Source organism: Sturnus vulgaris, chromosome 17 (genome assembly GCF_052056855.1).
Source record: "Sturnus vulgaris isolate bStuVul1 chromosome 17, bStuVul1.hap1, whole genome shotgun sequence".
Classification (NCBI taxonomy): domain Eukaryota; kingdom Metazoa; phylum Chordata; class Aves; order Passeriformes; family Sturnidae; genus Sturnus; species Sturnus vulgaris.
Genome location: NC_142259.1, coordinates 7645816 through 7658829, shown reverse-complemented (window position 1 = coordinate 7658829; position 13014 = coordinate 7645816). Strand labels below are relative to the sequence as shown.

The 13014-nt window shown below is 55.3% G+C and overlaps 1 protein-coding gene across 3 annotated transcripts in view; it reads left to right on the top strand.

Moving 5' to 3' along the window:
* The window catches only part of NOL4L (nucleolar protein 4 like), a 63385-nt gene extending 51298 nt beyond the window's left edge, over nucleotides 1–12087 (top strand). For all 3 annotated transcript variants that reach the window (XM_014890103.2, XM_088174892.1, XM_014890107.2), the window contains 6 exons: nucleotides 2385–2656; nucleotides 3073–3258; nucleotides 3336–3527; nucleotides 3615–3737; nucleotides 3995–4196; nucleotides 7019–12087. In XM_014890103.2, coding sequence (XP_014745589.1) covers nucleotides 2385–2656; nucleotides 3073–3258; nucleotides 3336–3527; nucleotides 3615–3737; nucleotides 3995–4196; nucleotides 7019–7218 — 1175 coding nt within the window. In that variant the 3' untranslated portion in view covers nucleotides 7219–12087. The remainder of the gene's footprint in view (nucleotides 1–2384; nucleotides 2657–3072; nucleotides 3259–3335; nucleotides 3528–3614; nucleotides 3738–3994; nucleotides 4197–7018) is intronic.
* Nucleotides 12088–13014: the final 927 nt, after the last annotated feature.

Below are 13014 nucleotides of genomic sequence, written 5' to 3'. Positions count from 1 at the left end.
GAGGGAGGAGGTCCCCACCATCATCCTGGCCACGGCACCGATTGGCCCAGCGCTGTTACTGTGGCTGTGCCCAGGCCGATGGCAGGGCCTGGCCTACAGCTCGTGCCTCCGTGCACGAGAATAATTCTCCTTAATCCTTCCGAGAGGCATCGCTGGATGAGACTGGAGCCTCCCTCTGGGAGCCCCATCTCCCCTGGCGCAGAGAACAGTGCTGGGGGAGGGACAGCCGCCATCCTGGGCAGGGAGGCCTCTGTGCCCCCGGCCACCTGCCCGCTCCTGCTGGGGCCACAGCCAAGCCAGCATTGCTCCTGCACTCGTGCTGAGGGACAGCAAAACCCTGAGAGGGCTCAGCACCAGACCAGTGCCCTGGGCCAGGAGGGATATGGGAGCAGGAGGTGGCAGTGCCCCTAGTATCCTGCCCCTCCAGATGCAGCAGGAACCTGTGGACTTGGTCTGGGCTGCAGCCTCACCATTGCAAACACTGGCACAGGAGACTGGAGCTCCTTTTGGAGAAGTGGCTTGGAAGGTGCCCCCTGGATAAGTGCTGGCTGCTGAGCCCCTCTGGAGCCCTGCACTCCCTGGCACAGAGAGCTGGGTGGGACCAAGGGCTTTTGCCAGGACCCAGCCCCGTGGTGGGGTGGGTGACGCGTGCCACTGGCCTGGAGCACCCGGCACATAAACACCACCCCAGAGATTAGGTCAGCTCTGGTCATTGCTCAGACGAATAAGTGGATCAGCACAAGGGAAAGGAGGGGGAGGGAGCTCTGCTGAGCGGGGAGCTCCAGTAGGGACTTTTTAATTTAGGGGCTGGTGGGGCCAGGAGCCACCTTGGCGCAGGCGCAAGGCTTGGCAGCGAGCGCTGGCGCCCGTGGCGGGGTGACTGGGGACATGCGGCGGCAGCCCCAGCCGGCCCCACAGTCGGCTTGGATGCCCGAGTGTCCTCAAGTGTGTTTATTTTAAGGGATACAAAGTCCTGGGCCACCGCAGGGTCACCGCAGCACTCGCCCAGCCTCGCAGGAAAGTTTCGCGCAGGTGCTGGCAGGGGGAGGAGGAAGAGGAGGAGGAGGAGAAGGGTGGATGGCAGCAGCTGGGCACCATCCCGCCGCCCTGCGCCTGCACACCTTTGGACCTGGTGCCCATGTGCCAGGGGCCATCGGCATGGGGCTGCGGCCGCCCCACAGCCCCGGCCCATTGTCCCACAGTGGCCGGGCCAGGCGCAGGGACGGCCATCTGCTCGTCGCTGCCGACAGCTTCTTTGTTCACCGCCCGGCGCACGCTGGCGCAGGAAGCGGCTCCCACGTGCTTCGCCCTTTCCCTCTCGCGGAGGCACCTAATGAAATAAAGGATTTACTGCGGCGAGGGGGAGGGAAGGGAACAGGCTGAGCAGTTTGAAATGTCGTGCCTGGCCCCAGGGCTGGGCTCCCTGGTCAGGTGCAGGCAGGGTGGGTGAAGGCAGTGCCGGACTCTCTGCCACTGCTGGGCTGTTCTTTGGGAGCCACCATGGTGGGAGCAGGCACAGGCAGGGGGATGGTGCGAGGGGTGCCAATGCAATCAAGATCTGTGCACAAGGTGTGCGTGGCACCGCCATTGCCAGGGCTCTGACCTGTTTGTGTGGTGGGGAAAAGGCCTTACATGTGCTGTGGGGATGGCTCCAGGGTGTGTGGAAACCGGGAACAGGAGTGTTCATGTAGGGTGTAGGTCACTTGGGCTTTGAGTGAGACAGGAAGGACATCGTGCAGCCCCTGTCTCCTCCCTGCAGCAGCATGCCAAGGAGGAGCCTTGCTGGGTGGTGTGAACAGCTGTGAACAGAGCTCCTAATGCTGCTTCCAGGAACCATGGATTCAGGGTTTTCCCACCTGAGTGATCCTATCCTTGTTTGTCGTCCCTATGGCCCAGCACTCTGCAGAGCTGCATATCCCTTAACCACCAGTGCTGGAACTTGTCACTTCCCACTGCACCCAGCCCCAAACTGGGCCAGGAGGACGGCAGGGGACCTGGCAGGGAGAGGCAGTGCCCCTTTCTCCTCCCTGCAATGCAAACAGAAACCGAAAAGGACCAAATTCCAAAGTTCTTATTCAAGCCCAGGCACCATGGCTGAGGGTGGAGGCGTGGGGAACTGTCACCTGTGGAGGGATGGGTGGCTCGGGCATGGGGCACTGCAGCACCTGGTGTGCCTTGAGGGATGAGGGAGTGGATCTCTGTGACAATGGCCTTGCAGGCTTGGACATCAGCATCTGCACTTCCATCTGCTGCATGCCAGGGCCCAAAGCGCAGCAGTGCCAGCCTGGCTCCCAGTGGCAACACAGCCACTAAGTGAGCTCAGAGCGGCTTTGAGAGGGAGGTCCTAGGGTGCCAAGGAGGTAACCATACATCCTTCCTTGCAGATGACTCCTCGTCAGAGAGCTGCAGTGGGAATGGCTCCTCCACCCTGAACCCCTCCACCTCCAGCAGCACGCAGGGTGACAGTGCCTTCCCCGAAATGAACGGCAATGGCACCGCAGCCCCCATGGACTTCACCGCCTCGGCTGACGACCAGCCCATCAACCTCTGCGACAAGCTCACGCCTGCCCACATCACCCCTTCCTACCAGTCTGACAGCTGCAGTGCCGACGGGCTGCGCAGCAGGGTCAAGTACGGGGTCAAGACCACAGCAGAGGTATGGCCTGGGTGGTCTGGGAGAGCCAGGGACATGCCTCACACCCCATCTGCCCCAGAGCTGGGCACTGCAGTGGGCTCACCTCACCCCTGACCAGCTGTGTGAACCAGTTCCCATGTGATGAGGAGACCATTCATGCTGGGTCAGGCAGTGTTTCCCACAGGATCAGGCAGAGCCATGGCCCCACCAGCCAGAGTTGCCACTGGGCCACCAGGTTATCACAGGCTCGCTGAGGTCACCATGCTGCCTCCTGCCCAAAGCAGGCAGGAGCTGACACACAGGGGAGCCTGGCCATGAGTTCATGTCCCTGGGTTGCAGGGGGGCCTTCGGGAGAGGGGACAGACATAGTGAGACAATGAGAAAAGGGCAGGTGTGTAAAGTGAGAGCTGCTGGTGCTAATCCCTGTCTCCTCTCAGTCCCCCCCGTACAGCTCTGGCAGCTATGACTCCATTAAGACAGAGGTGAGCGGCTGCCCCGAGGACCTGACTGTTGGCAGGGCCCCCACAGCTGATGAAGATGATGATGACCACGATGACCATGAAGACAATGACAAGATCAATGACTCGGAGGGGATGGACCCAGAGAGGCTAAAGGCCTTCAATGTAAGGAGAGCTCCACAGGGAGGGTGAGCCCATCTGCCTTGTCTCAGGGTTCCCACCACCTGCCTTCTCATCTGCAGATGTTCGTGCGCCTTTTTGTGGACGAGAACCTGGACCGGATGGTTCCCATCTCCAAGCAGCCCAAGGAGAAGATCCAGGCCATCATTGAGTCCTGCAGCCGGCAGTTCCCCGAGTTCCAGGAGCGAGCGCGCAAGCGCATCCGCACCTACCTCAAATCCTGCCGTCGCATGAAGAAGAATGGGATGGAGATGGTGAGTGGCCACCCCAGTGCCCTGCCCCTCATCTCAGCCCCCAGGGCAGTGCATCCCTGAGCATCCTCTCTGCTTGTGTCCCTGCAGACAAGGCCCACGCCGCCTCACCTGACCTCAGCCATGGCGGAGAACATCCTGGCCGCCGCCTGCGAGAGCGAAACGCGGAAAGCAGCCAAGAGGATGCGGCTGGAGATCTACCAGACCTCCCAGGTACGGTGCTGGCGGTTGGAGGTGGGCAAGGAACAGAACTGGCAGCGTCCTATGGTGGGGTCAAAAGCCTTTCTGAAAGTCTGAGGGGCTGCAGAACAGAACCCTGTGGTGTGTCAGGCCAATGGGGATGGGAATGCTGGTTTGGATTTGCCACACTGCAACCACAGGACACCAGGCATCCCTGCACTTTCTGTCCTGCTGGCAGCAGAGGACAGCCAGGCTCCTTGCTGGACTAGGTCTGTATTTCCTCTGTGCAGGACGAACCGATCGCTCTAGACAAGCAGCACTCCAGAGACTCCACAGCCATCACCCACTCCTCCTACTCACTGCCAGCTTCATCTTACTCCCAAGACCCAGTCTACATCAATGGAAGCCTGAACTACAGCTATCGTGGCTACGGCTCCTTGGGGGGCAGCCTGCAGCCCCCCGCATCCCTCCAGACGGGCAACCACAGTAATGGTAAGTGGCTGTGCCAGTGGCGCAGGGAGCCCACCCTGCCATCGCCTCTGCCCCGTGCCTGGGCAGTGCACCAGGGGCTCCTGGCATCCCCCACTGTGGGGTTGATCTGGTTGTTGGAGGAGAGGCAGGGTCTGCTCTCGGCAGCTCCCACAGAGCCCAGTCATGTCTCACTGCTGCACAGAGCTGTTCCAAAACCCCTTCTTGTCCCTTCCGTCTGGCAGCTCTGCTCACGTCATCAGCAGGTGGTTAATTGTTGAACTGCACTTGGAAGGACGGTTTGGGTGGCACTGGTGAGGGAAGGAGTGTCACTTAAAAAAAAAAAAAGAGAATCTGTACCAGATTCTCTGTTAATTATTAACAAGGGCGGACACTTATCGCTGCCCTGATCTCCTGCTGGTATGAGCCGTTCCGCTCTTGGGGATGGGGACAGGGTGGGGGGCACAGCCACAGCTCAGGAGGGCTCTGAGGGTCTGGGGAGTGCCTGGGAGCAGTTGAGGAAACAGGACTGATGCTGCAGGGCAGGAAGGCGGAAGGAGAGCGTAGGCAGAGCTTGAGATTAGGAGTAAGTGAACAGAGCAGAGTATCCTGGGCTGAAGCAGGGCACACAGGCAGGCTCCAAGGTGGCTGGTGACTTGCCCACACCTGGAGTGAGAGGTATGGGATGAGACTAAGTGTTCCCTCTGGCTCTGTGATGCAGCAGTCGTGGCAGAAGGGGCTGGATCCCTTGCCAGTCCTTGTCTAGTCCTTGCACAATCCCCAGGTTGCCATTGCCTGTCCTGGTGCGCTCTGGGCTCCTGCCCCAGCCCACCCCGACGGGAGCCAGGATTTGGAAGGATGTGATTTCCGGAGGCCTGAGAGATGCCTGTCTGGGATTAACTCTTATCATCCCTTCCTAATGCTTCTTAACCCTGAATAAAGATCCTGTCCCGGCCTCCAGCTGCTGAGACCTAATCCTCACAGCAATGGTTCCTCCCCAGAACAGCACAGGCACCCGGTCCCCCGCTGCCAGGCACCCTCCATGTGAGACAGTGAACATGCAGGAAGGTCCCTGAGCAGGCCCAGGAGGAGCAAACAGGCCCCGGGTGCAGCACCCAGCAGCAGTTCGGCTTCTTTCTTTCTTTCTAGAGAATTTTTAAACCTCTGTTTTGCAGTTATCTTTTTCCAAAGCTCTTGCCCAGTCCTTCAGAGGGAAGAGCACTTGGGAAGGAGCTTCGTCTTCTCCTCCCTCTGAGCAGAGGCCCCGCAGGGCTTTGCTGCCCAGAAGTGTCTTCACCCTCCATCCCCCACCTCAGGCAATTCTTGCTCAAGCCCACATCCCTGCTCCCAGCTCCTTCCCCCTTGGTGAGCCGGGAAACAGGCTCAGGCTCAGTTTACTGCTGTCTTTTCTGTCCAGTGAAATTGCTTTCGCATGAGAGCCTCCTCCTCCTTCTCCTCCTCCTCCTCCTCCTCCTCCTCCCCCGCTTTGAAGCTCTGGTTCTCTTGGCATGGAGCACTTCTGCTGGTGCTGCTCCTCCCGCAGCTCCAGCAGTGCTTTCCTTGAATGCTTTCCATTCCGCCCAGGGCAATGAGCTCCCCTCCCTGCCACCATCACCAGTGGCACCCACCTGGACTTGGGGGCAGCTGAACTCCCCCATCCCAGTTTGCAAACAGCCACAACACACAGTCCTTGCTCCCATGGCTGTCCCATGGCTGCATCAGGCCACCCAGCAGGAGCTCAACCATCCCAAAGCCTTTCTCCAGCATCACCAACTGCTCCACTCACCTGCAGCACCCAGCTCACAGCCCAGGGATTAGTTCAGTGCCTTCTCTCCTTCCCTCCAGGCTACAGCTTTGCCAGCCTCCTCTCCCTGACTACTGTCACATCTCTAGTACATCTCTTGGCACTTCTCATTTCCAATTGATTGTGTGTTTCTTGCTCTTTGTTTTGCTTCTCTTACTTAGTCCAACAGGAAGATAAGTTCACCTTTTCCCCTGCCTCTACCTGCTGGGGTCACTCATCAAGATAAACCATGGAAGCACAGCCCATGTGGGATGTTACTCCCCATATGCAGAGGGAAAACCAGAACCTGGAAGGCAATTTTGATGGTGCAAGTGCCAACAGGAGCTGGCCTACCTCCCAGCAGACCCTCTCTTCACAGAGCTGTGGGCCAGGCTGCAGGATGGGATTTTTGTCATGTTGGCTCTGAGACCTCTTTATAGAATCACAGAATTGTTTGGTTTGGAAGAAGCCTTAAAGTTGATTTCACTCCAACCCCCTGCCACAGGCAGGGACACTTTCCACTAGAGCAGGTTGCTCCAAGTCCTGTCCAACCTGGCCTTGAACACTTCCAGGGATGGGGCAGCCACAGCTTCTCTGGGCACCCTGTGCCAGAGATTCACGAATCTCACAAGAAGAATTTCTTCCCAATATCCCATCTAAGCCTGCCCTCTGTGAGATTGAAGGTGTTGCCCCTTGTTCTGTCACTCCATGCCCTTGTCCAAAGTCCCTCTGCAGCTCTCTTGGAACTCATTTAGGCACTGAAAGGAACTCTAAGGTCTCTCCAGAGCTTCTCTTCTCCAGGCTGAACAGTCCCAATTTCCTCAGCCTGTACCCCTAGCAGAGGCGCTCTAGCCTTTGGAGCATCTCTGTGAGCTCCTCTGGACTTGTGTTCCGGTTTGCAAAGGCAGTGAGTGGCTGCTCTGGGGTCTTTGTAAACGGGAGCTCCTCACATTATCTGGGCACTGTGGGGACCTTCCAAGTGGTGCAGAGGTCTGGAATCACAGCAGGATGAGCATGGGAAAAGTTGCTGTGCCTGAGCTTCCCTCTCACTTTTCCTTGGCAGGTCCGACCGATCTCAGTATGAAAGGTGGGGCCTCCAGCACAGCCCCCTCCAACAGCACCAGCCGGGGCATGCAGGCGGCCCAGCTGAGCCCCACGGAGATCAGCGCCGTGCGGCAGCTCATCGCCGGCTACCGGGAGTCAGCGGCGTTCCTGCTCCGCTCTGCAGACGAACTGGAAAACCTCATTTTACAGCAGAACTGACTCCCCGTGTCTGCATCGCTCCTCGGTCGACAAGACAATTTATACCTGCTAGAAAGAGGCTCCCGGCGGTGTCCTGCTCAGGACCACCATTGTCCTCCCACCACGTGGTGGGCACATGTAGTTTTAGAAGGTGGGATCCAAAAGACCTGTTTTCTTTTACACTCCAAGCACCTGGGACTTCAGGCACAAGGACACGTTTTGGAACCATACCAACATCGTGCCTCTGGCTGACCAGAAGCCAAACCCTGAAGCTTGGAAGGATGTGGGACTTTGAAGGGCAGAAGGGAGCCTGGGGAGGTTTGGGGCTGCAGATGTATTTAGAATAACCTTTGTGGACCCAAATGTTAGATTCCCATCCCTGGATAATTTCCAAGTCTTAGGTGAGCTGAATCACATATTTATTGAGAAATGGACCCTCCTCTCCCCTTAGTAATTTATTTTTCTGAAAATGGATTCTTTTGAGTTTGTACAGATTGCCAGTTTTTTGTCTGTCTGATCAGAAGGAATTTATTCCTGTGAAATAACACATTCCATATCACTACACTACTAATTTCCAGGCAGCTCTGCCTGTTTCTCTGGTGAACCCTTGTCCCACAGGGAGCAAGTTTGCCATCCAGCCTTTGACATCGAGGCTGCTCAGCCTCCAATGAGCGTAGGTGAGAGCTGAACAGCAGCGCAAGCGTCCTGCTTAGGCCTTTGTTCTAAGGGGTCCCATAGCAGCAGTGGGGTCTGAACCTCCCGCAGAGACTTGGCAAGCTAAGCAGACCTCCGGCTGGAAGGACATCTCGTACTCATTAAAGTCATTGCAGATAAGAGAAGGAAGGAAGGAAGGAGATACCTGAGAAACACTGTCTTGCGGTCACCGTCCGTACTCTACCTCACACTCCATCGTGGGCTTCTTCCAGGACTGGCAGCGCTGGTCCTGGGAGCAGTGAGTGCTGCAGACATGGGGATTGTGCCGCGGAGGCTGGAACCTCCGGCTGGGGTCCCGGCCGTGCGCTCCGCTCCGTCTGCAGCCAGCCCCGGGGGAGCACCGGGACACGAACCCCGGCACCCGCGGGGGTGTGAGGCAGGGCAGCCCCAGGGCTCACCCCACAGGTGAGCTGCAGTGGTGACCGCCCCCTTCTGCGGGGAGAGACGGGCAGCATTGAGCAGCAGAACTGACAAAATCCTCTCCGGGGCCCAGGATCCTTCCCCCTCCCTGCTCACAGTCCTGGAACAAGCCCACAGTTCCCAAAGTGTGGAAGAACCGTAGTCCGATGACCATTCTGCCCTGTTTCACCCCCCCACAATGATGCACTTCGTTTTGCTCAGTGCAATACCTACTGCCAGTGCTGCTAACCCAGGGACCTCGCTCCGGCCAGGGGTGCTGAGCCCAGCCCAGCAATGCAACGTGCTCTGGAGCTGTGCAGAGACCAGCGAGGGTCCCGCTGCACCCTGTCCCCCACAGGCCCCTCACTTGGCTGAAATCCACACCATGAGATAGAAATTCGATAAGTGTAAAGCTGTTTTGTAGGTAGAAACGTTCTTAGTTTGGAGCCAGTTTTTATCTTATTTTTTGGCCACTCGGAGCCAGCGGCCAGGGGCTGCTGCTCCAGGGCCCAACGCTGGTGGCACAGGCTTGAGCAGCCGCTGGTCCGGCCAGGAGCAGGCCCGGGCAGTTCCCCTGTACCCTCTATACCCCATGATGCTCCACACACTGGAAGAGAAGCAAAACTTTACCCTGCTTTTAGTCTCAGAACAGAAAAAGCTGCTGGCTCCTGAGGCCAGGTGTGTCTGGCCCCACAGCAGAAGGGATCAATCGTTGCATTGACTGTTTTCCCCAAACCCTAAACTTTCCGTAGCATTTGGAGAAAAGGGACCTAGCCCCTCACCGTGGGGTGCAGCTGAGGGGTCAGTGCAGAGACCAGGTGACGGTGGCTCACAGACCTGAGCCGATGCTGGAACCAGGAGCATCGTGGCCACACCCATCCCCTCCCGCCCGCAGCAGCGGAGCGTGGGGAGGGGGCCCCGGCGACGCCAGCCCCCAGCCAGGGCTCAGACTTAACGCTTTCCCCAGCACTTCACAAGCCTGCTTGGTTTGTCCACTGCATCCTCCCATACTTGGAATTTATGTAAATATTTTTTTTTGTGTGAATACCATGAAGTAACAAACCTTTGACAAAATCTGTAACCGCAGCCATTTGTGAAAGTCTTACCGTTCAGGCAGGAGAGGCAGAGACAATCGCTGCCCCGGGATTCTCCCTCTCCGTGGTCTCCCACCCACGCCCGTGCCTCCCTCCTTGCCAGAGGCAGCGGAACCTTTAGCCATAAGTTTGCCATCAGTTTGTACTGCAACAGAGGTAACCCGGGGGCACACGGACAGACCACCAACAGCCACAGTTGGGTTAAGTTTTATTTATCCAAGTCATTCCTGATCACCTCCGAACCTGTCTCGGCACATATGGAAGTTCAGGAGCGCTCACACGTGGTCAAACTGCTGTAGAGGACACGAAGGAGGGTGCCCAACACTGCCCTGTCCCAGCACCTGATGTTCATAACCTGCAGCTGAATGGTACAGACTCAGATTCCCAAAGCCCTGGTGACAGCCACATCTGGGACAAGTTGTGAAACAAACGGGATTGACTCCGAATTTCTGTCAGGGATATTTTTTCTTTTTTTTTTTCTTTTTTTTTTCCTACTTTTTTTGTGTGAGCCACAGCATTCTGGTTCCTTTGGCACGAGCTCCACAGACATCTCCGTGCTCTGCAGCTGCTCCATGCTCCACCGTGGCTCCCTGTGCTCCAGGACTGTTCACAGCCACATTCCTGCGCTCTCACTGGGCAGGACGGGGTCAGGAATTGCTAGTCCAGGTTCTCAACGAGAAGGAACAAGCAGGAGCAGAATACACCGGCTTTCCAGATATCTGAGAGGTGGAAGGAGAATGCTGGGTTAGCAAATGGTCTGGATGGTCTTGGGTTTGGTTAAGAAAAGCTGATCACTGGTCAAAAAAAAGAGATTTTTTTTTTTTGTAAATTTGATTTTATTTCAACACACCCATCCTGCCCTGGATGTGCGGTTCCCATGACGCTGTTTCTCTATGGGAGAGCGTTCCCGGGGTTGTGAGCAGATGTAACTTGTACCTCCCCGATCCCAAGGGCCACTTCCCTCCTGGAGCGGCCGTCGGATTTAGTACCAGTTCATGGAAAAAAAAAATGCTGCTTTGAACTCAGAGGGTTAATATACTTTTGATTTGTAATTTTTTGTAAAACTTTTTACAAGGTAGCATAGTATTTCACCAGACACCAACTACAATCCGTCCATGGTCTGATTTTTATATAATTTAGTGGTGCTTTAGAAACTTTTGTTCAGTTGTTTCGGAGCTGCACAGCTCAGTTCTTCGCCTGTATCTACCTAAGACCAATGTGAACCTTTGTATTTTTGCTCCTAATTTTGGACTCAGTGAAAGTGTACTGTTTACATGTACAGAACTCCCGACCCCGTGTGTTCTGCCAGACCTGCTGTTGAAGAGGAAGCTGCCCCTCACCCAGTTCGTCTGCTTAACCCAGCCACAGCCTCACCCACCCACCGCCACACGCCCGCCCCGAGGGACACCCCACAAACCCCGACACCCTTTAAGCAATTTTGGGTTTTGCACAAGCTGTTGTATTTTTTTTTCCCCCCAGTAGTTGTACGGATCGGAGCTCTGAAGCACCAGATCTGGGCAGTGCTGCTGCCTCCCCATCCTCCTCCTCCTCCCACACAGGCAGGAGGGCTCCCAGCTGGTGTAGGGGAGCAGTGGAGGGAGCAGGGGGAAAACACTCCTGAGCAGAATTGGGAATACTTTAGGGAAGGGGGTGAGCTCGCCCAAGCCGGCCGCTGGCTTGGGATGGAGGGTGGGAGCGCGGTCCCACGGGAGGCTCCCAGCGAGGCAGAAGAGGCTCTTTGGGAAGCTGCTGCTTTCCCGAGGGCTCACATAGAAAGCGTATGGCACTTAATCCAGCTTCTAAGGTGACACTTTATTGCTTAATCAATTGACTCCTTTGGAAATGATATTTTTGCAGATAGGCACCTATGCAACTTCATGTGGCTCTTAAGCAGATGAGCACTTCCTCCTCAACGAGCTTGATAAGAGTTATTTGTGTTATATACTGTGGATTTTTCCAGTAAATGTGGCTTAATATTTTAATTCTTAGAATGTGTGTCTATTATATATGTGATGCAACTTAATTCTGTTCTGTTTGTGGAATGATTAGCACAGGCCAACTCCCTGTCCCCTCACTTAACAAAGACCAATGAGCTGTTAATCGAGCTGTTATCTCCATGGTATTACTTGCTAAATGCACTGATTTCATAAGTATGTGGAATCCTTTTTTTTTTTTCTTTTGAATCTGTATATCATATATAAGACTGAATCTACTTAATAAACACTGTATAACAAAAAGGGCTTTCTCCTCCACTGTCGAGCCCCGCTGGGTGCTGCTGGCCCCAGCTCTGCCCCTCGCCCCAGGCCCTGTGCGAGAGGTCGGTGCCATCAGTCACCAGAGCGGGATCTAAATTTAGGTGTTAAAAGGAAGAAAAAAAAAAAAAAACTAAAACATCTCTCAGTCCTGTTGACATAAGCTGTGCTTTCCATTCCGTAACAGACAGCGTGGGTACCAGAGAGAGCAGTGGCAGCACTCACAAAGGGGGCAAGGCACCAGTTTTATGCTTAACTTATATTTTGACAAAATTAATTTTGTGAAGTGTCTGGTTTTTGTGAGAAAAAAAAAGAAAAAAGAAAAAAAAAAGTTTTCATTGAAGTTTGTGCAAAGTTCTCCCTCATGGAAAATACTGATTTTTCGTTATCAGCTTTATTCACTAAATATAATAAACCTTTGCATCCATCAATGTTCCTCTTCAAGCGCTGTATAGATACCATCTCCTGGTGTGATTGTCAGGAGACCCAGAGGGTCTAACGGGTTTTTTGCAGCTTCTATGGAAATGCAGCTGCCCAGGGTGTGGGGATGCTGGTGGGGCAGGCGGGTGGGCTTCCCCTTCCCGGGATTTGCTGAAGCTGCAGCCGGGAGCGAGGCCGGGAGGACCCACCTGAATGTTTGTGCTTGTAAAGGATCACCTGGGACAGCACATCCCAAATGGAGCATCCACAGAATTCATTAATGTCTGGCAGGACAGCGCCAGCGGCCCTGTGTCCCTGACACCATAGGGTCTGTGACTGAGCCTCTGGCTGAGCTTTGCTTCCAGATTTCCAAGGGAGCATGGGAGGGGGCTGCAAGCCTCGGGGATGAGCAGGGCCGGGCAAACCAGTTGGCATCACCTGCTGAGGCTTCCACAGCTCCCTGGCCGGACCGACTCAGGATGTCGCCACGCCTGCAGATGGCCCCGCCGAGCACAGCAGAGCCACAGCCAAACAGCAGCCAGGCTGGGAGAGAGAAAATCTGTTACTTGGCACACAAATATCACAGAGAGGAAAAAAAAAGGAAAAAAGTGTATTGCTCTTTGTGAAATTCTGATGTTAATGGGTTTTACTCTTGAAACCCCCAAGCTCCCCTATTCCAGAGGTAGCTAATCCTGATGCCATCACCCCCCACCCCAATAAAACCGGGAAGGATTAAGTACTGAGTTTTAAAGCTTGGCTAAGTAACAACTCCATTTTTTGCATTCCCCGTATGTAGCTTATTTAGATTATCCAGGTATTCTGTGTGCAGACAGCCTGCCAGAGCCAGAACATCAATGAACCACCAAAAACCACAAAAGCCTTTTTTCACCCCAAATGCTGGTGCTGGACCATCTGCTGCCCCAGTCCTGGCTCCTGTG